This window comes from Tachyglossus aculeatus, chromosome 1 (genome assembly GCF_015852505.1).
Source record: "Tachyglossus aculeatus isolate mTacAcu1 chromosome 1, mTacAcu1.pri, whole genome shotgun sequence".
NCBI classification, from domain to species: Eukaryota; Metazoa; Chordata; class Mammalia; order Monotremata; family Tachyglossidae; genus Tachyglossus; species Tachyglossus aculeatus.
Genome location: NC_052066.1, coordinates 143,594,785 through 143,618,162, shown reverse-complemented (window position 1 = coordinate 143,618,162; position 23,378 = coordinate 143,594,785). Strand labels below are relative to the sequence as shown.

Below are 23,378 nucleotides of genomic sequence, written 5' to 3'. Positions count from 1 at the left end.
ATCCTAGCTCCACCATTTGTCTGCTGTATAACCTTGGGCAAGTCACTTAACTCAACTGTGTCTCAGTTTTCTCCACTTTAAAATGGGAATTCAGTACCTGTTTTCCCTTGTACTTAGACTGTGAGCCCCATTTGGACAGGGACTGTGTCCAACCTGATCAACTTGTATCTAGCACTTAGAACAGTTCTTGCACTTAATAAACATTTAGCAAGTACTATTATTATTATCATTATGAATAATAAAGCCACACATTATGAATAATAAAGCCAACAGAGCACGGGCTTTGGAGTCAGAGGTCATGGGTTCATATCCCGGCTCTGCCAATTGTCAGCTGTGTGACTTTGGGCAAGTCACTTAACTTCTCTGTGCCTCAGTTACCTCATCTGTAAAATGGGGATTAAGACTGTGAGCCCCCCATGGGACAACCTGATCACCTTGTAACCTTCCCAGCGCTTAGAACAGTGCTTTGCACATAGTAAGCACTTAATAAATGCCATTATTATTATTATTATTATTATTACATTCCTCTAACATCACTCTCACCCTGAACCTCCCACCTAGGTACTCTTTCTGCCCATTCACCTGACCAATCTGCCCTCCCCACCCCACTTTCTTTTATGGTATTTTTTAAGTGCTGATTATGTGTCAAACACCATTCTAAGCACATAGCTAGATACAAATTAATTAGGTTGGACACAGTACCTCTTCCAAATGGGGCTCACAGTCTAAGTAGGAGGGAGAAGCATAGAAGGAGCATAGAAGTTAAGTGATTTGCCCAAAGTCACACAGCAAGCTATTGGCAGAGCTTTCTAAAGCTGCCCCTCTTCCTCCATTGAAACTCAATTAAAATACCTCCTCTTCCATGGAGCCTGCTGGGATTAGTCCAGCCTATTCCAATCACTCCAGGGTATATATTGTCTTCACTTTAGGCTATCAGCTTCTCCCTTCTCTTCAACCTCTGTCCCTTCTCACAGCATCCATTACACAACAAATGAGTATATGCATGTGCCTTTTTTGCCCCATCAAATTGTCAGCCTCTTGAGGGCAGGAACTATATCCTGTCTTCCACTCCAGGATCTAGTGTAGTATGGGCACCCTGTCTCCCCCTCAAGGGCAGGGACCATGTCTTCTCCTCCCTCTATCTCTACCCAGAACCTGGTATAGTGGGGCTTTTTTGGGGGGATGGAATTGGAGAGAGAGAGAGAGAGAGAGAGAGAGAGAGTGTGTGTGTGTGTGTGTGTGTGTGTGTGTGTGTGTGTGTGTGTGTGAGAATTATTGAGCCTCTACTTGGAGCCCCTACTTAGCCCTTACTGTACTAATTGTTTGCCTATCATTCATTCAATCATATTTATTGAGCCCTTACTGTGTGCAGAGCACTGTACTAAGCGCTTGGGAAGTCATCAAAACTCACTGACTTCTCCTAAAGCCAGGTCAGATATGCCTATCTAAAATTTTGAAACAAAAGAACATGTTTTTAAAACCTACAAAATGAGTTAAATTTTCAAAAATGAAGCTGAAGAGAGACAGAAGAGAAAATGACAAATAATTAGAACACATAGACAAACAGGGAGGTGAAGTAGCCATAGGTGTCCCTCTAGGTCGTGAGTTCGTTGTGGGCAGGGAACACGTCTACCAAATCTGTTGTATTGTACTCTCCCAAGCTCTTAGAATGGTGCTCTGCACACTGAAAACTCTCAATACAATACCACTGATTGATAGATGTAGCTATTTCATTCTTCCCATTTAATGAAGCCTTCCCTGACTAAGCTCTCCTTTCCGCTTTTCCCACTCCTTTCAGTGTCCCCCTGACTTGCTTCCTTTATCCATCCCCCTTTCCAGCCCCATAGCACTTATGTACATAGTTGTAAATTTTATTTATTTATATTAATATCTGTCTCCCCCTCTAGACTGTAAGCTCATATGTCTGTTATATTGTAATATTTTACTCTCCCAAGTGCATAGTACAGTGCTTTGAACACAGTAAGCACTCAATAAATATGATTGACTGGTTGACTGACTGACTGATGACACACTTATCTGGCAGAGCCCCGCCAGTGGTTCAGTGGAAAGAGCCTGGCTCCAGGAATCAGGAGACCTGGGTTCTGATATACCCTGGTTCTGTCAGCAAGAAAGGGAATGGCTACTGGGACAATGCCAACACTGGTGAACTTTTCTGTTGGTAGAGTCTCCCAGAGCATTCTGTGAGGTGGACAGACCCAGCGGGAATCCTGGAAAACTGTAACTTACCAGGGGCAGTGAAGAGCTAGGTCCTTGTAACCTGGGAAGATGTCTACCAACTCGGTTATAATGTACTCTCCCAAATACTTAGCACAGCACTCTATGTACAGGAAGCACTCAACAAGTGTGATTAATTGAATGATTGAAGAGCTCAGATATTTCCGAGACAATCACGTACCAGGGTCATGTTGCCACAGTGAAGCATCACAGCACTGTGCTGTGGTCATTTCAACCAATAAAAATAAGTCCTGCACATAAAAAAAACTCTAGGTGAATAACAATAATAATAATAATAATAATAATAATGTTATCTGTTAAGCCCTAACTAATACCAGGCACTGTACTAAGCACTGGGTTGGACAAAAGCAAATCACATTGGACACAGTCCCTGTTCCACGTGGGGCTCACACTCTTATCCCCATCTTACAGATGAGGTAACTGAGGCACAGAAAAGTGAAGTGGCTTGCTCACGGTCACACAGCAGAAGAGGGGCAGAGCCGGGATCAGAACCCATGACCTTCTGACTAGCAGGCTCTATTCACTATACCATGCGGCTTCATGATGTGTGCTTCACGATGGGCTGCATTCTTGCCCACCTACTTCCCCTTTGCACTCCGTGCCCCCGAAGGAAAAAAGCTGGCAAGCAACAGATCATGCTGGTAGTGCTATACAAACCACTAGAACAAGAATCAATTCCTTTGAGTAGTTTCTCCATCCTAATAATAATAACAGTGATATTTGTTAAGCACTTACTCTATGCCATGCACATAGTAAGCACTTACACTGAGGTAGATACAGTGTAATCAGGTTGGGCAAAGTCTTTGTCCCACATGGGGCTCAAAATCTAAGCAAGATGGAAAACAGCTATGAAACCTCATTTTACGTATGAGGAAACTGAAGCACAGAGAAGCAGCATATTCATTCATTCAATTGTATTTATTGAGCACTTACTGTGTGCAGAGCACTGTACTAAGCGCTTGGGAAGTACAAGTTGGCGACATATAGAGACGGTCCCTACCCAACAACAGGCTCACAGTCTAGAAGGGGGAGACAGACAACAAAACAAAACATGTGGACAGGTGTCATCAGAACAAATAGAATTAAAGCTAAATGCACATCATTAACAAAATAAGTAGAATAGTAAATATGTACAAGTAAAATAAATAGAGTAATATATCTGTACAAACATATATACAGGTGCTGTGGGGAGGGGAAGAAGGTAGGGCAGAGGGTTTGGGGAGGAGAAGAGGAAAAAGGGAGCTCAGTCTGGGAAGGCCTCTTGGAGGAGGTGAGCTCTATCCTAGTGGCAAGAGCCTGGGCTTGGTAGTTAGAGGACGTGGGTTCTAATCCCAGCTGTCATTTGTCTGCTGTGTGACCTTGAACAGGTAAGTCACTTAACTTCTTTGTGCCCCACTTTACCTCATCTATAAAATGTTGATTAAGACTGTGGGCCCAATGTGGGACTGGGACTGTGTCCAACCTGATTATTTTGTATCCACCCCAGCACTTAAAACAGTGCTTGGCATCTAGTAGGTGCTTAACAAATACCATAATTATTATTTTATTAAGGTAAGCGACTCGCCCAGTTTCTCAAAGCAGGCCTGAGTCAGAGCCAGGACTGGAGCCGGATCCTCTGATTTCCAGGCCCATGCTCTTTCCACTAGACCACATTGCTTCCCTGAAGTCTAAGGCCTGAGGCTTGTCCTGAATTCTCTACAGGAGGCTCACTCATCTCATCATCTTCATCTTTATCTTCATCATCAACAACTTTGAAGAAGCAGCAAGGCCTAGTGGATAGACCAGGCCTGGGAGTCAGAGGACTTGAGTTCCAACCTTGGCTCCACCATTTATCTATTGTGTGACCTTGGGCAAATCACTGGCTCAGTTACCTCATCTGTAAAATGGGAATTAAGACTGTGAGTCCTATATGGGACAGGGACTTTGTCCAACCTGACTATCTTGTATCTACCCTAGCACTTGGTACATTGGCGGCCACACAATTAGTGCTTAACAAATTCATATATATATATATATATATATATATATATGTAGACAGAGAGAGAGGGAGGAGAGAGAAACATTTAAAGAACTGAAAATCAGATTTTTAAAAATCTAATTTCACAAAGCCCAAAAGGACATCCTACTGAGTCGTTCCTCATTTATTTCGAGAAATTCTTTTTACCCAGAATCCACCATGCCTTGGACCAAGGCACCTCATTCCAATAATAAAGCTAAGGGATCATGTCAGGGGAAAGTCAGTGAATGCAATTCCCAGTGAGCCCTTTGAGCCATGCCACTTTCTGAATTTTCAATAGAGGCAGAGACGCTACATCTCCCCCCTCCAACAACAGAGCGGCTGACAGCTTGATCTGGCAAACGTTCTAAAAAGGCAGTGTAGGTGTCAATTTCCAATTCTGAATAATTCCTGAAAACTTGGATGCAGCACTGATTTGGTGATTTGTCTACTTATTAGGGATTTTCTGCTTTGAGACAGAGTGGTGTTTAGGACAGCAGCTGGTGAGTATTAAATGGCATTCTGCCTTCAGGCGCATCCCTCTGAATTGAGAGATGGTTAATGGAATCGACTGGACACGAAAATGGATCCACACAGCTTTTCCATGGCAGTCTGAGACTAGCATCTCCTCTTAGTGTTATTAAATTCAAGCCTCTCCCACCATCACTGACAACCGGCGATATCTCTGTAGCCTCATTCAATCAATGGTATTTGTTAAGAGCTCTTACTGTGTGCCGACCCCTGTACTAAGTGCTTGGGAGAGTACAATATAACAGAGTTGGTAGGTGGGATCCCTACTCACAAGGACCTTATGGCCCAGAGGGGGAGACAGGCATTAATAGAAACAAATAAATTGTTCATCAGGGCAGTGGCACTGAGGGTGGGTTGAATGAAGGGTGTAAATCCAAGGATGATGTGGAAGGGAGGGAGCCATTACACACAGAATTCTCCTCTATTATTCCAGCAAGCCTCTAGTAGTGGGGGTCAGGGGCCTTCCCAGCATGTCCAGCAAGGTGGAAGGGCAATGATGGGACAGTCCTAGGGCAGAGGCCTGGGGTCAGGACAGATAACCCTTTGTCAAGCAGGCAGGGGTCTGGGAAGGCTTCAGGAGGAACAGAATGGACACTAGGGTGAAGCCAGAAAAAGCAGTTGGCAAACAGGTATGGGCAGAAGGGCTGGGTTCAGGAGAAAACCTCAGGGGAGCTCAGACCTGTGGAATTCCTCTTCCCTCAACTCTTTCTGCAGGGTGCAGGGTTTGGGGTCAGGACTGGGGGGCCCAGACCTCCCCCTAGGACCCAGAGACCTCTGGCTGTCCACTCCTCCTTTCCTCAGGGGTCCTTCCTTCCCCCCAAGAGAGCTCAGTCCACAAAGCTGAGAGCCAGTTATCCTAGCCCCACCAGTTCTGGAGCCCAACTTTCAGACAAGTGAACGCTGTTGGTTTTGGCTAGCTGGGGTGGAAACTTGCCTGCCCAGTTTCATTTACTACCAATATTAGAGTGGTGAGGAGAATAATGGTATTTGTTAAGTACTGCCTTTATGCTAAACACTAAGCACTGGGGTGGATGCAACATAAGCAGCATGGGAACATGCCTAGTGGATAAAGCATGGAGCTGGGAGTCAGAGGATGTGGGTGTTGAGCCCGGCTGCTTTTTGTTTGCTGTGTGACCTTAGGCAAGACACTTCACTTCTCTGGGCTTCAGTTCCCTCATCTGTAAAATGGGGATTGAGATTGTGAACCCTATGTGTGACAAGGATTGTGTCCAACCCAATTTGCCGGTATCCACCCCAGCATTTAGAACAGTGCCTGGCACATGGTAAGTGCTTAACATCTTACTGTTAAGCTTGCTAATCTTACTTACTTATTAAGCTTACTATCAGGTCAGACCCCGTCCTGTCCCACATGGGGGGCAGGCTGAAGAGGACAAGGGGCTGTGGCCTGGGCTGGCCCAGGAGATGGAGGAGCAGGGGTCTCCATGCAGCCCCTCCATGCATGGCCCAGCCCCCTCCCCATATCGTGGGAGTGGAGGCCCACATCCTACCTCTGGTCTGGACGCTCTCCCTCCTCAAATCCTCCAGACAATCACTCTCCTCCTTTTCAAAGCCCTACAGAAGGTGCACCTCCTCCAAGAGGCCTTCCCAGACTAAGCCCCCCTTTTCCTCATCTCCCCCTCCCTTCCGCATCACCCTGACTCCCTCCCTTTGCTCTCCCCCACCCTGCCTGACAGCACATATGTATATAGCTATAATTCTATTGATTTATATTGACGCCTGTTTACTTAGAGAAGCAGCGTGGCTCCGTGGAAAGAGCCAGGGCTTGGGAGTCAGAGGTCATCTGTTCTAATCCCGACTCCGCGACTTGTCAGCTATGTGACTTGGGGCAAGTCACAACTTCTCTGAGTCTCAGTTCCCTCATCTGTAAAATGGGGATTAAGACTGGGAGCCCCACGTGGGACAACCTGATCATCTTGTATCCCCCCCAGCGCTTAGAACAGTGTTTCTCACATAGTAAGGGCTTAACAAATGCCATCATTATTATTATTATTGTATTGATGTCTGTCTCCCCCCTCGGAACGGGAGCCCGTTGTGGGCAGGGACTGTCTCTCTTTATTGCTGTATTGTAGTGTCCAGGCGCTTAGGACAGCGCTGTGCACAGAGTCAGCGCTCAATAAGTAGGATTGACTGATTCAAGCGCTCAGTCCAGTGCTCTGCACACAGTAAGCGCTCAATAAGTAGGATTGAATGAATGATTGAATGAATGAGCGGGGCGGGGCCGGAGCAGGAGGAGCCTCGGCCGCGCAGCCGGAGGAAGATGGGCTCGGCAGTCCTCGCTTCCACCCGCACCCGCCCGTGAGACCCCCTTGCAAAACCCCTCCAGCACCTCACCCCCGGTAAGGCTGCGGCTGAGGAGCTCCGCGGGGAAACTGAGGCTGGGGGGAAACTGAGGCCGAGGGGAGCGGTAGCGTCCCGATTGGGCAGATTCCCCTGCTTGGCCCGAGCCCGAGATGGAGGTGGGTGAGCTGGACCCCGGGTGGGCGGGTGGGCAGGGCAGGGGGCACGGGGGGCTCTGGGAAGCGGCGCCGGGCGTGGTCACAAGTTGGTGAGCAACACAACTTTGTTCCCTCAGTCGCGCCCCTTCTCCCCCAGCCCCCAGCCCCGAGCAGAGCTGGGGAGGGGGCCAGAGGCTGGGGCAGAGCTGGGGGGGGGGGGGCAGAGGTTGGGGCAGATCCCGGGAAGGGGGTAGAAAGGGGGCAGAATTGGGGAGTAGGGCAGGAGCTGGGGCAGAGGCGGGGAAGAGGGCAGAGCCTGGGGCAGAGGCAGGGAAGAGGGCAGAGGCTGGAGCAGGGACAGGAAAGTGGGCAGAGGCTGGGGCACGGGAGAGGAGGGGGGCAGAGGCTGGGGCAGACACAGGGAGGTGGGCAGAGGCTGGGGCAGGGGAGAGGAGGGGGGCAGAGGCTGGGGCAGACACAGGGAGGTGGGCAGAGGCTTGGGCACGGGAGAGGAGGGGGACAGAGGCTGGGACAGACACAGGGAGGTGGGCAGAGGCTGGGGCACGGGAGAGGAGGGGGGCAGAGGCTGGGGCACGGGAGAGGAGGGGGGCAGAGGCTGGGGCAGACACAGGGAGGTGGGCAGAGGCTGGAGCAGAGCCGGGGAGGGGAGCAGAGACTGGATCAGAGGCGGGGAGGCTAGCAGAGAGTAAGGCAATGGCTGTGTTGGTGCTGGGGAATGCTTCAGCTGCTCCAGATCTGGCCGAATTCCCCCCGTGCTCACCCCCACCCTGGGCTGTTTCAGACACTCGGGACTGAACCTTGTGCAGCCTATGTGTGTCTGTGTGTGTTTGTGTCTGTCTGTGTCATCGTGCCCTCGGGCCTGGGGAAACTTGGAATGAATCACTGCCCCTGCCTTCTCCTCCCAAAAGCCTCTGCTACCAGAAAGGAGCTGGGAGAAGGGAGGGCAGAGGGCAGAGAGACGAGAGGGGCCCTGAACCTGACCCCGGACGGGGTAGTTTCCACCAGACCTCCCCTACACCCTCGTTTCTCTCTACCCTCCAGGCTCCAGGTCTTGCCCCAAGAAAGAACCTTCCCTACTCCCTTATCCTATGGGGATGGGCAGCTCACTGGGCTGGGGGAGGAGGGGCAGGTTAACTGTGTAGGGCCAACAGGTCAGAAACACATGATCTGGTTTCTTTCCAGTCCTGTTGAGCAAGTCTTGGGTCTGATTGGGAGTCCAACCCAGACAGCTGTGGAGTCAACAATCTGGAAAGCCTGGGAGGCACTGCCGGTACCATGCCCCAAAGATCCAGAGCCCAGTTTCCTCTGTAGGCTTCAGGACTTGACCTTATGCTGGGGAAAGGAGGAGGGAGGCAGAGAGTTTGTGGACCACTCTGCCCTTGAGAAGGAGTCCAGCTTGGAGCTCCAAGAGCCTGCACTCTGCAGTCCCCTAGAACTCCAAATCATCATTATCATTATTAGTATTATCAGTATTACTATTATTATATTAAACACTTATTGTGTGACAAGCACTGTTCCAAGCTCTGGGGTAGACAAAATTTAATCTTCTAGACTGTGAGCCCACTGTTGGGTAGGGACCGTCTCTATATGTTGCCAACTTGTACTTCCCAAGCGCTTAGTACAGTGCTCTGCACACAGTAAGCACTCAATAAATGCGATTGATTGATTGATAAGTAGGATGCTGGGATTTCAATTCGGGGGATGAGGAGGGGAGAAGTCCACTGTCTGGGGTGACTGGCAACCCAGCATCCAAAAGCTTCGGGACTCAGGGGCACCTGGAGCAGAGATGTGGATAAATGGGAATCACGTCGACGTGGCTTCCCTGATGGCTAAGACTGTGCTTGGGAAAGCAGATGTTTTCAGTCCTGCTCTTGCCCAAGAGGCAATAGAGAAAATAGCACCAGGTGCTGCAAACCCCAGTCATGACAACACAATAAGGGACTGTGTTTTCGTGCGTACAATTTATCTAGGACTGTGGTCCTTCACTGGCCTTTTCATCAAGACTTGCACTAATGAGTGAGCTTCACTATCATCGTCGTCAGTGGTATTTATTGAGTGCTTACTATGAGCACAGCACTGTACTGAAGTCTTGGGAGTATACAATACAAGAGAATTAGCAGACAGGTTCCCTGCCCAAAGTAAGCTTACAGTCTAATGATGAGCAGTGTTGTCTTCTCCAAATATGAAAGCCAACTCTCTCTCTTTCTCTGTCTCTCTCTCTCCATTTGAAAGAATAAGGGGCTGGGAATCAGGAGACTTGGGTTCTGGCCCCAGCTCTATGTCTGGCTTAATGGCTGACCTCTGGAAAGTCAGTGCATCATCCTGGATCTCAGCTTCCTCATAATGTAAAGTGGGCTAATATAGCTGCCTTTATCTCACAGGAGTGTTGTGAGACAGAATTAAATTATTGATGTGAAAAGTTTTAGGAGTTATTAATATTAAAAGAGTTATTTAATGTGGGGAAGGAACCAGGAGAGACCTATCTGATTGGAAAGAGAACAGAAAAGCTGACTGAGTGAATTCTTTGCCCTGCTTCAGAGTGATGCTGAAATCAGGGTTGCCCCCATTGGATTTGTAGGCTCCTTCCACTGGATTGTAAACACCTCCCACTAGATAAGCTCCCTGTGGGCAGGGGTTATGTCTATAAACTGTACTTTATAATTCCAAGGGCTTAGTACAGTGGTCTGCAAACACAGAGTGCTCAATAAATACCATTAATTGATGAATCACACTCACATCACCACCTGAAAGGAAATCCAGGGCCCAGGGGATGCTGTACAGCCAGCCTGCCAGGAAGTGTGGCATTTGCCAGCACCCATGGGTGGGTTAGGGCTCTCTGCTGTCTTCCACCCTGATCTCCTGACTCTAGGACTTGGCATACCTGTGCCCCCCTACTCTCCCCTCCGTTCGGAGCTGAGAGCAAGGCACTCAGCATTGCGGAACGGAGAGGGGGCAGAGATAACAGTTGCTCATGCTTCCTACCTGAGACCTTTCCCTGGTGCCTTAAAATAGATCCCTTTCTCCTCCTGTCAAAAGGCCATTATCTGCCAAAGGGAGGAGAGGGGTGGGGGAGAGTCGTGGAGCTAAGCCTTGCGATGCCTGGGATGGGGGTGGCTCACTGATCATGTCATAGGCCTCCCGCCCTCCACCAGGAACTGACTTTGGGTACGAGAAACCGGGATATGCAGCTCAGATTTTCCTCTCTTCACCCCATGCCCCCACCAGCCGTGAAAAGGGGGTAAGCTTTGCACCGCTTATCCATGAGGGACGTGAGGAGAGAAAGACTGAAAAGAATCCCAAATCATCCTCCTCTGAATACACCCTTCAATAATTTGGGTATTTTTTAAGCACTTTCTACTAGTCCAAGCCCCGGGAAGACAGCCACTGTCCCTGTCCCATATGGGGCCCCTAGTCTAAGGGGTAAGAAAAACAGATATTGAATCCCCATTTTACAGATGAGGAAACTGAGACACACAAAAATCAAGTGACTTGCTTAAGGTCACTCAGCAGGCGATTGGAGGAGCTGGGTCGCCGAACTTTCCTCTGGTGATGCAGTGTCCGGTCCATCTGCAGCCACCCAGGAATGGCTGCCCGGTGGCAATGCCCATCTTCTGTTGTCTCTCTGCCCCTTGATTATGCCCAGCCACTGGAGTTGGGGGCATTGAGATGGAATAAATCTGCTAGAGAGGTATGTGTGAGGGGAGGGGGGAGATGGAGAATCAGTGTACAGAATCAAGTCCTTGGCCATCAAGCACTCTGTCTTTACCACTTGCCCCGTCGGTTCCTGTTGCTGTCTCCTGAGGCGAGGGGGATGATACTTTGGCTTTTCCATGGAAGTTGAGTGGGGGAATGTTCTGAACCCCGAGTAGGAAAGAGAAGAGCCAGCCAGGTGGGTCCCAGCAGGTTGGGTGTGGGCTGGAAGCGAGGTCAGCCTGTACCGAGGCTTCCTGCAAAGAGGAAGGGTCCCCCAGCTGGGGTGAAGCCCCAGGAAAGGGCTGGGGGCGGTGCCAGGAAGTATCCCATGACAGTATCCTAGCACTGGGGGATCAGTGTGGCTCCCCAAGTGGGACAACCATACTCACCCCGAGATGCCCACCCTGCCCATCAGCATGGCCTAATGGATAGAGCACAGGCCCGGGAGTCAGAAGGACTTGGATTCTAATCTCTGTTCTGCCACTTGTCTGCTGTGTGACCTTGGGTGACTCACTTCACTTCTCTGTGCCTCAGTTACTTCATCTGTCATATGGGGACTAAGACTGTGAGCCAGATGTGGGACATGGATTGTGTCCAGTCCTATTTGCTTGCATCTACCCCGGCACCCAGTACAGTGCCTGGCTTATAGTAAGTGCTTAACAAATACCACAGTTATTATTAGAGGGGCAGCGTAATCGTGGGCAGTGGCTGTTCTGGCTGCCGGACACCTACTGGTAGGGCTCAGGGTGACCACGAGTGACCACGAGAGCACTGTCCTTGGCTCCTGCTGTATGTAGTGAATATCCCTGGGCTCAAGGTGCCAAGCTGAGAATCAATCATTGCTATTTATCGAGCTCTTACTGTGTACAGAGCCCTGTACTAAGTGCTCGGGAAAGTATAATACAACAGAGGTGGTAGACCTGCTCTCTGCCCACAGTGAGCTTGCAGTCTAGTGGGGAGGTTACAATCAATCAATCAATCAATCATATTTATTGAGTGCTTACTATGTGCAGAGCACTGTACTAAGCACTTGGGAAGTACAAATTGGCAACATATAGAGACAGTCCCTACCCAACATTGGGCTCACAGTCTAAAAGGGGGAGACAGAGAAAAAATAAACCAAACATACTAACAAAATAAAATAAATAGAATAGATATGTACAAGTAAAATAAATAAATAAATAAATAGAGTAATAAATATGTACAAACATATATACATATATACAAGTGCTGTGGGGAAGGGAAGGAGGTAAGATGGGGGGATGGAGAGGGGGACGAGGGGGAGAGGAAGGAAGGGGCTCAGTCTGGGGAGGCCTCCTGGAGGAGGTGAGCTCTCAGCAGGGCCTTGAAGGGAGGAAGAGAGCTAGCTTGGCGGATGGGCAGAGGGAGGGCAGAGGGAGTTACAGTCTAGAGAGGACTCAGTGGGCATAGGGTGTTGTCTTTAGCTCTTGGTCTGGGTGACCAACAGAGCACTGTCTTTGGCACCTGCTGTATGCAGAGCACTGTACTGAGTGTCATCCCCTGGGTCACAGGGTGCTGTGCTCCGTTGTGGGAAACACACAATAGAAGGAAAAGTAGCAGCACCCATCCTTGATAAGCCATTAGTCTAACGGACGCTTCTCGGCCTCCTCTTCTCGAGGCCGAAGAGTCCCAGTTCCTTTAGCCTTTTCTCATAGGGCTGGAAGGAGCATAGCCTAGTGGATAGAGCACAGGCTTGGGAGTCAGAGGACCTGGGTTCTAATCCTGGCTCCGGCGCTTGTCTACTGTGTGGGCAAGTCACTTCACTTCTCTGCCTCAGTTACCTCATCTAGAAAATGGGGATTAAGACTGTGAGCCCTTTGTGGAACGGGGACTGTGTCCAACCCAATTACCTTGTATTCATTCTTTCATTTGTATTTATTGAGCATTTAGTATGTGCAATGCACTGAACTAAGTGCTTGGGAAGGTACAATAAAACAAAAAACAGTGACATTCCCTTACAGTCTAGAAGCGGGGAGACAGACTTCGAAACAAATAAATAAAATTTCAGATATGCACATAAGTGCTGTGGGACTGGGTTGGGGGGAAGAAGGGAAGAAATCGGGGCGACACGTATCTACCTCAGCCCTTAGTACAACACAGGTAGTGCTCTAACCAGGCAGAGTCTGGTGGACGGAGGCAGTGAGGTAGGGAGGGAGAGAAAGGGGGAAAAAGAGGGAAAAAGATCAAGACCACCTCCCAGCTATATTTTCCTGGGCTCCCAGCCCCCAAAACGTTTGGCAGAAGCAATGTGGGTAAGTGGAAAGAGCACGGACTTAGGAGCCCACTTGCCTCCTTCTGACCTTGGCCAACTCACTTCACTTCTCTCTACCTCAGTTTTTTCATTTGTAGAATGGGGATTCAATACCTTTTCTCTGCCCCCGCTTAGACTGTGAGCTTCACCCGGGACAGGTCTGGTTATCTTGTATCTACCTAGTACATTGTTTGTCATGAAGAAAGTGTTTAACAAATACCGTTATAATTGTTCCCCAAAAGACAGCGCTCCGGGCCGGTATGTGAGGGGTGCCTGAGTTCAGTTCTGTTTCTCTGAACAGCATGACTGTTTCCTCAGCACTTCAAGCTTGGAAAAATAAACAGTAAATCTGAGACACTTAATACGTGCGAACGGCATATGCGGCCCTTCTCGAGGACTTTCAAAGAGGTTTTGGTGGCCCCAGTGCTTCCATCTTCCTGTCAAAAGAGACACTTCTGCCAGGAAAGTTCCCATCAGGCGTGCATGTCTGGGGGGGCTGTGAGAGACCCCAGCTTTGATGACACTGTGTGTATGTGTGCACGCACACACACACAGACACACGCGGTCTGCCAGTTACCATGCCATCATGTTTGCCGAGTGCCGCTTCTGGTGCTGTTTTCACTTTTGCTCCTTTGTCTCATGTTCCTCTCGGAGTCTTCCCGTTGACCAGAGGGTGTCAGACCTGTAGTGACTCCAGGAGCGGAGGTGGGCAGAGGTTCTGATGACGCAGCTCAAGGAATGGGAAGCAGCAAGGTGTAGTGGATAGAACATGGACCCAGAAGTCAGGAGGTCGTGGCTTCTAATCCCGGCTCTGCCACTTGTCTGTCGTGTGACCTTGAGCAAGTCACTTCCCTTCTCTGTTCCCAAGTTACCTCATCTGTAAAATGGGGATCGAGAGTGTGGAACAGGGACTGTGTCAAACCTGATTTCCTTGTGTCCAGCCTCATGCTTAGTACGGTGCCTGGCACATAATAAGTGTTTATACCACAATTATTACAATTATTTCCTTTCATCTTCACAACATCCCCATGAAACAGGGAGAATCAGGTATCATTGTGGCCATTTTACAGATAAGGAAGGTGAGGCCACCAGGTCTATGGTAGCCAGGACTAGAACCCAGGCTACTAGACCACATCTGGGCAACCCTAAATGGTTTCTGCTTTGGCACTCTGATGGGAGTAGGTAAGGGTGTAAATCAGGGTTTGCTTGTGTGAACCAGGATTTCAATTTTATTTATTTGTATTGATGTCTGTCTCCCTGCCTGTAGACTGTAAGCGGGTTGTGGACAGGAAATGTCACTGTTTATTGTTGTATTGTGCTTTCCCAAGTGCTTAGTACAGTCCTTTGCACCCAGTAATTATGATGATGGTACTTGTTAATAATAATAATAATAATAATGGCATTTATTAAATGCTTACTATGTGCAAAGCTCTGTTCTAAGCACTGGGGAGGTTACGAGGTGATCAGGATGTCCCACAAGGGGCTCACAATCTTAATCCCCATTTTGCAGTTGAGGTAACTGAGGCTCAGAGAAGTGAAGTGACTTGCCCAAAGTCACACAGCTGACAAATGGCGGAGCTGGGATTCGAACCCATGAACTCTGACTCCAAAGCCCGTGCTCTTTCCACTGAGCCACTTACTATGTGCCAAGCACTGTTCTAAGTGCCGGAAACACTCAATAAATATGATCGAATGAATGGTGCCTCGGTCCCAGCCCCTCATTGAAGACCACTCAGCCCCCAGAATAAAGACCCCCTGACCCACCCTTCCTAGTCTGGAGCAGAAGAGCTCTGGCCTGGTCTTGCTGTTGAAGTTCTCAGGCTACGCATGTCATAAGAGTCCCTGGAGGGCACCTCCCCAGGAAAAAGGCTGAGACACACCTTGTAATAGAATGATAATATCATCGTCAACTATATTTATTGAGCACCTACTGCATGCAGAACATTGTACTGAGTGCTTGGGAGAATACTATAAAATAGAGCTGGTAGACATGTTCCCCCTTCCCAGCCCTGCTGCCCCCAACCCCAGGATGGCATCTGGAAAGTTTCCAGTACTCTGTCTCAGCTATAGGAGAGAGAGACAAGCAGAGTCATACACATTCCATTCCTCGCTTGGGCAGTGGCTAGCGAGTGGAAGACAATTTGCTACAAGTCAAAACTCACCTGCGCTGAGCAGCAGCAACAGCATGGGAGAGAATCACTGGCAGAGACTCAAGTTTACTATGCTGAAGAAGGCAATGGTAAACCACTTCCAGATTTTTACCAAGAAAACTATGGATCCACTACCAGAATGATTGCAGGTGGACATGGGGCTCCCTGGAAGAGAAATGTCAGTGGAGTCACAATGGGTCAGAGACAACTCAACAGCATAAGACAAGACATGTTCTCCGCCCACAGTGATCTTACAGTCTAAAGGATATAATAATTGGAATATTGCTTAAGTATTTACTATGTGTCAAGCACTGTTTTAAGCCCTGGGGTATACGATAGAAACAGATTTGGCATAATCCCTGTCCCACATAGAGCTCACAATATAAGTGAGAGGGAGAGCAGGTAGTGAATGACCAATTTACAGATAAGGAACTCAGCCACAGAGAAGTTAAGGGACTTACTCAAGGTCACACAGCAGACATTTGGTGGAGCCGGGATTAGGACCAGGTCCTCTGACTCTCGGGCCTGGGTTCTCTCTCCTAGGCTACCCTGTTTCTCATGCTCTGCACACAGTATTAAATATCACTGAGGGCCTGATGCTTCTCCAACTAAACACTTCTCTCTGACATGCTCATGGGATGTTTCTTATACTTAATGTGAATTATACTGAAAAGTGGCCCAGCCTCGTTTCTCGATGTACCCGATCAAACACACGTTCCAGGCTTCTGTAGGACCAATATCCTTGTAGGTTGTGGCCAAGTGGAAAGAGCATGAACTTCAGAGACCCTGAAGTTTAATCTGGATTCTGCCACTTGTCTGCTGTGTGACCTTGGGCAATTCACTTAACTTCTCTGGGCCTCAGTTCCCTCATCTGCAAAACAGGGATTCAATACCTGGTTTTGTTTTTTTTAGTGGCATTTGTGGAGGAGCACGCAGTGGAAAGAGCACGGGCTTTGGAGTCAGAAGTCATGGGCTCAAATCTCAGCTCCACCAATTGTCAGCTGTGTGACTTTGGGCAAGTCACTTAACTTCTCTGTGCCTCAATTACCTCATCTGTAAAATGGGGATTAAGACCGTGAGCCCTCTGTGGGACAATCTGATCATTATTACCTTGTAACCACCCCAGCGCTTAGAACGGTGTTTTGCACATAGTAAGCGCTTAATAAATGCCATTAAAAAAAAGCACTTATTCTGTCCAACACTGTTCTAAGCACTGGGGTAGGAACAGTGCTTGGCACATAGTAAGTGCTTAACAAATACCATTATTATATACAAGTTAATTAGGTTGGACACAGTCCCTGCCCGGCACAGGGCTCATAGTCTAAGGCTCATAGTCTAAGTAGGAGGAAGAACAGTTATTTAATCCTCATTTTACAGTTGAGGAAACTGAGGCACAGAAAAGTTAAGTGACTTTCCCAAGGTCACACAGCAAGCAACTGGTAGAGCAGGGATTAGAGCCCAGGTCCACTGATTCCCAGGTCCTTGTTTCTTTCCTCTAGGCTCCACTGTTTCTCTTAAACTGGGGGCCCCATGTGGCACCTGATTATCTTGTATCTATACCCACATTTAATACAGTGCTTTGCACATAGTAAGCACTCAACAAAAACCCACAATAATTGTTAGTATTATTATTGTTATTGTTATTATAGTTATTATTATGTGTGGAGAAGCAAAATGGCGTAGTGAATAAAGCCTAGGCCTGGGAATCAGAAGGTTGTGGCTACTAACCCCGACTCCTCCACTTGTCTGCTGAATGACCTTCGGCAAATCACTTCACTTCTCTGTGCCTCAGTTACCTCAGACGTAAAATGAGGATTGGGACTCTGAGCCCCACATGGGACAGGGACGTGCTCAGCCTGATTTGCTTGAATCCCCCCCAGCCCTTAGTACAGTGCCTGGCACACACTAAGTGCTTAACAAATGCCAAAATTATTATTATTATTGTTATATTTATAGGAGAACACCTACATGGTGACTGGCAAGAGCCGCTGTGTTGACTGGGGAGTGTCTGTTTCCTTTATAGACCAGCTCACTAAGAACACATTCGGGGGTGGCCTCCTTCCACGGTGCATTTATGTCCAAAGACCCTCTGAAAGATTTACCAATGCCCTTCCAGACTCTTTATCCTTTAAAGCCTTCCATTGTTTTCGCCAATCCCCACCTGTATGAAGGCTAGGAAGGGCAGAGGTGCTCTCCCTATTCTACAAATGGAAGAATTGGGGCCCACAGTGGCAAGGGACAGTAAAGTGTTGTGTGCTCTGCACATAGTAAGCACTCAATAAATACAATTGATTGACTGATCATGAATGATTGACACTAGAGTGACAGTGGAGCAGAGCTCAAGGTAGACTGATGTTCTCCAGCCCCAAACTCCATCTTGGTATTTTCCAACTGTCACTGAGCTGCATGCGTTAAATACCCAGTAAGCATTGCCTTGATCCCCATTTCCCACTCTTCCTCTCCAGGCTCAGGTGCTCACCCTTACCTGCAGGGTTTCTCAGGCAGAGCCCCGGGAATGCAAGAAAAAAAGGAATGCAATGGGGAGGCGGAGCACATTTGATTTTTCTGAGGCCCACTGCCTGGTTTCTTTTAGATTCAGGCCCCATGGACTAAGGTCTGTTCTCTGAGCACCATCCAGGCGAACACAGAGGAACCGGCTCTGCTTTCTGGGTGTTGAGCCTTCAGCCTATCTTCCAGGAATCCCAGTCCAGTCCTACTAGACTGTGAGCCCGGTGTGGGCAGGGATTGTCTCTCCTTATTGCTGAACTGTACTTTCCAAGCGCTTAGTACGGTGCCATCTTGTACTTCCCAAGTGCTTAATATAGTGCTCTGCACACAGTAAGCGCTCAATAAATGTGATTGAATGAATGAATAAATACGATTGAATAATTGAATGAATCTCTCCAGCGGGTCCTTGTTTGGGACTAAGTTGTGCAAAGCCAGCTTCCCTCCCACCCCTGGTTCCTTTTTGGGTTTTCTGTTTTCCCAAGAGGGTCACAGTAGGGCCCTGGGGAAAAGTTGAGAGGACATTTGTCAGTCAATCGTATTTATTGAATGCTCACTTTGTGCAGAGCACTGTACTAAGCATGTGGGAGAGTACACCATAACAATATAGTAGACACATCCCCTGCCCACAGTGAGCTTACAGTCTATTGGGGGAGACAGACATTAATACAAATAAAAAAATTACAGACATGGACATAAGTGTTGTGGGGCTGGGAAGGAGGATGAATACAGGGAGCAAGTCAGGGTGACTCAGAAGGGAGTTGAAGAAAAGGAAAAGAGGGCTTAGTCAGGGAAGGCCTCTTGGAGGAGATGTGCCTTTGATAAGACTTCGAAGTAGGGGAGAGTACTTGTCTGTCAGATCTGAGGAGGGAGGGTATTCCAGGCCAGAGACAGGACATGGGAAAGAGGTCAGGGGTGAGATAGATGAAATCGAGATACACTTAGAAGGGTAGCTTTAGAGGAGAAGAGTGTGCAGGCTGGGTTCACCCCAAGCTACCTGCCCCATACCCAGTCTTGTCGGACAAACGGGCATTGTAGGTCAGTCCCTCTGCCCAACCCCCCTTTCTGATATGAGTCAGGTTTTCCTTTCACCCCCGATCCTTTCCCAGAAATCTGTGCAGGCTGGGAAATGTGTTGGGGGTCCCTGAGGAGCTGGACTACAGTTCATCGTATGAAACCAGCCCATCAACTCTGTGATTGGTGGGAGTCGGGTGGACGTGGGATAACGCGATTAAAGATGGAGAGAGGGCCTTTCATCACAGACCTCGTTAAGCTCTTGACGGTCAACAGGACTCTTGAGACAGACATCCTGTAATTCTGGCCGTGCAGGGATGGGGAGAATAAGGGCAGCGTACAGAACCGTGGTCCTGACCTCTTCTCTGGCTCCAGGTCAGGCCCCATCGGGCAGCGCAGCCTAATGGAAAGAGCATGCACCTGGGAGTTGGAAGGACCTGAGTTCTAATTCTAGTTCTGCCACTTGTCTGCTATGTGACCTTGGGTAAATCACTTCACTTCTCAGTTCACTCATCTGCAAAATCGGGATTAAGACTATGAGCCTCATGTGGGACATGGACTGTGTCCAACCTGATTAGCTTGTATCTACCCCAGTGCTTAGCACTGTGCCTGGCACATAGTAAGAATGCTTAACAAATATCATTTAAAAAAATCCAACCACAACAAAAAAAGTCTGAAACCGTTCTCACGGGAGCACAGGAAAAAGCACTTCACCCAGAGCTAACTTCACTTTCATCCTACAAGTGGTCTGACCTTCTCATTTCACTTCCCTACAGTGCAGACCATGGATTATGCCAAATGGTGGAAGCAGTGGGCCCTGGCCAGACAATGGAGGAGGGATAAGTGGCCTGGGAGTGTCTAAGCAAGGAGTCCTGCTTCCCCCTGGGAGCCACAATTGAGGTCTGTAGGAGGTCAGAAGGAGGGCGGGCTCTCTGGCCAGTGAGAGGACACAGCCTGCCATGGATAATCCACAAAGAGGATAATCCATTTGAGAATGCCTGAGATGTCCCAGCTGAGTCCAGCTCTCCCAAGAAGGACAGGAAGTCCGTCCTCATCCCCAGGAGCAGGGCGGGTGGTCGGTGTCAGAGCACTTAGCCAAACCTGCCTCCTGGATTTTTATCTGTATAAGAAAGAACTTTTAAAGCAAGAAATAGGGCAATTTCATTGACATGGTTTGGAGGCATTTGCATTTAGACCCATCCACTTCCCCCTTTCTACCCCTCCTCTCCCCTCTTCCCACCTCACTGGGCTCAGAGATGCCGGCGGAAATCCTGAAGTCCACTTCTCTGGAGCTCAGCCTGAGACCTACTTGCTGTTTGTCCTGGGCAGGTCAACAACCAATTACTATCTCATCCTCTTCCTCTTCCACTTGTCTTCCGCTCCTCTTCCGCTGCTGCCCTTCTATGGCATTCACCCACAGCTGCCCAGGCCCAAACTGGTTAATGCACAGTGTTAGAGGGGACATGGGGCATCATGGGGTGGGAGTCAAGGACTACAAGGCAACACCAGGGCCACCCCACTCCCTTCATCTTGGTACAGTTGCCAGATTTTACAGTGGATAGCCCCCTGCTCTGTCACCTGCCGGGCTCAGTAATTTAGCTTTAGTTTTTAACATATTACAGCACGAAGCCTCTGGGGCTAGAGGGTGACACAAAGGCCCTGAGCTAATAGTAGGGTTCAGGAGTACCCTCAAAAGCATTCTAGGGTGATGCAAAATGGCACATGACATCGACACATTACTCGGTGCGCTCAGGGTATTTTACGTGACGTCACGTGCATCTCCTTGTTTGGTATTTGTGAGGGCTTCAGTGACTCCCCAGTTCTAAGCCAAAGGGGTCCAGCCTTAGGGGTGGCTTGGAGGGTGTGGTGGGTGTGGTCTGGTCTTAGCTGCCAGGGTCAAGACCTGTCTGTCCCCCTCCCTTCGGGATAGGCCAGACCACACAGCCCTGCCCACAGACTCACCACCCCCATATCTCTGAACTCTCTGAGTTTCAGAAGCTGAGTTCCTGAGAAGCAAAGTGGCCTATTGGGAAGAGCGTGGAATTGGGAGTCAGAGGACCTGGGTTCTAATCCTGGATCCTCCAGTTGTCAGCAGAGTGACCTTGGGGAAGTCACTTCTCTGTGCCTCAGTTTCCTCAACTGTAAAATGGATATTAAATGCCTATTATTCCTTCTACTTAGACTGTGGGCCCCATGAAGGATAAGGACTGTGTCTGATCAAATTAACTTGTATGTATCCCGGCACTTAGAACAGTGTTTGACAAATATACCATATTTAAAAAAAAGCTTGTTGCACTCAGACACGGTGCTGCAGGCTCCCTGGGTAGATATGGGGAAGCAGCGTGGCTCGGTGGAAAGAGCATGGGCTTTGGAGTCAGAGGTCAGGGGTTCAAATCCTGGCTCCACCAATTGTCAGCTGTGTGACTTTGGGCAAGTCACTTAACTTCTCTGTGCCTTAGTTACCTCATCTGTAAAATGGGGATTAAGACTGTGAGCCCCCCGTGGGACAACCTGATCACCTTGTAACCTCCCTAGTGCTTAGAACAGTGCTTTGCACATTGTAAGTGCTTAATAAATGCCGTTATTATTATTATATGATTAGTTGTATCCGCTGCGGCAGCAGCCAATCCCCTATGATTATAATGTCCCTAATCAGGGACTTACAGAGAAACAGTCTCAATTCCGTCCTGTGCTCTAGCCAAGCCTCAGCCCTGTGGACCTCGGTACTGGGCCACAAGGATGGGGTCTAGAGAGGGATGTGTCAGGGCTGCCACATTGAGTTCCCATTGGCATTGAGTTCCCTGGAATGAGAGCCTGCTTCAGGTGAGTGTAGTCAGGCAAGGATGTGGCTTTTTTTTTCCAGAATGGTAGGATGGAGGAAGGACCTCAGAGGGACTCAGAGAGGGGACAGAGGCAAAGGGACCGCAAGGGAGAATAGAGGTAAAGGGAAAAGACTGGGAATAAAGAGAGGGGAAGTGAAAACACTGGGAATAAAGAGAGGGGAAGGGAAAAGAGTGGCGAGGAGGAGAGATTGAGGAAGAGGGGAAAGAAGATAATGGGGAGAGGAGACATAGGGACTGGCAGCAACAACCAATTACTATCTCGTCCTCCTCGTCTTCCGCTGCTGCCCTTCTATGGCATTCACCCACAAATGCCCAGGCCCAAACTGGTTCATGCACAGTGTTAGAAGGAGCAGGGGGCATGGGGGGGGGAGTCAAGGACTACAAGACAACACCAGGGCCACCACACTCCCTTCATCTTGGTACATGTTTGGTAGCCATCTTGTTACAGTCTATTTCAGACTGTCTTCTATTTTCTATCTACACCCACTCCCTTGGAGAACTCATTCGCTCCCATGGCTTCAACTACCACCTCTGTGCGGATGATTCCCAAATCTACATCTTTAGTCCTGATCTCCCTCCCACACTGCAGCCTCACATTTCCTCCTGCCTTCAAGACATCTCTATTTGAATGTCCTACCTTCACCTCAAATTTAACATGTCCAAAACAGAACTCCTATCTTCCCACCCAACCCCTGTCTTCCCCCTGATTTTCCCATCACTCTGAACAGCACCACCATCCTTCCTTTCTCACAAGCCCGTAACCTTGACGTCATCCTTGACTCATCTTTCTCACTCAACCCACATATTCAATCACTAAATCCTGTTGGTTCAACCTTCACAACATCACTAAAATCTGCTCTTTCCTCTCCATCTAAACTTCTATCATGTTAATCCAAGGACTCATCCTATCATACCTTGATTACTGCACCATCCTCCTTGCTGACCTCCTTGCCTCCTGTCTCTCCCCACTCCAGTCCATAATTCACTCTGCTACCCAGATCATTTTTCTACAGAAATGTTTAGTCCGTGTTTTCCCACTCTTCAAGAACTCCAGTGGTTGCCCATCTTCCTCCACATCAAACAGAAACTCTTTACCATCAGCTTTAAAGCATTCGGTCACCTTTCTCCCCTCCTACCTCACCTTACTGCTCTCCTATTAAAACTGGCCCCCACACTTCAGTCTTCTAATCTCAACTTACTCACTGTACCTCTATCTCGCAGCCAACCTCTCACCCATATCCTGTCTCAGACCTGGACCACCCTCCCTCTTTATATCCGACAATAATTCTCCTCATCTTCAAAGCCTTATTGAAGGCACATCTCCTCCAAGAGTCCTTCCCTGACTAAGCCCTCATTTCCTCTTCTCCCACTCCCTTTTGCATCACCCTGACTTGCTCCCTTTTTTCCTCATCTCCCTCAGCCCCACAGCATTCATGTACATAACCAAAACTTCTTTATATTGATATCTTTCTCCCCCTTTAGACTGAGAGCTCGTTGTTAGCAGGGAATGTGTCTACCAAATCTGTTGCATTATACTCTCCCAAGCATTTAGTACAGTGCTTAAAAACTCAATAAATATGATTGATTGATTGATTCAGATCCCATCTTCATTATGTTTCAAGGGGTGGACACATTGGTGGC

The 23,378-nt window shown here is 48.6% G+C and overlaps 1 protein-coding gene across 1 annotated transcript in view; it reads left to right on the top strand.

Moving 5' to 3' along the window:
• Nucleotides 1-7,190: 7,190 nt before the first annotated feature.
• Nucleotides 7,191-23,378, top strand: part of LOC119929087 (inverted formin-2-like) — a 46,246-nt gene continuing 30,058 nt past the window's right edge. Inside the window, exon 1 of the mRNA XM_038747564.1 lies at nt 7,191-7,260. Within this exon, the coding sequence (XP_038603492.1) occupies nt 7,255-7,260 (6 nt within the window). The 5' untranslated portion in view covers nt 7,191-7,254. The remainder of the gene's footprint in view (nt 7,261-23,378) is intronic.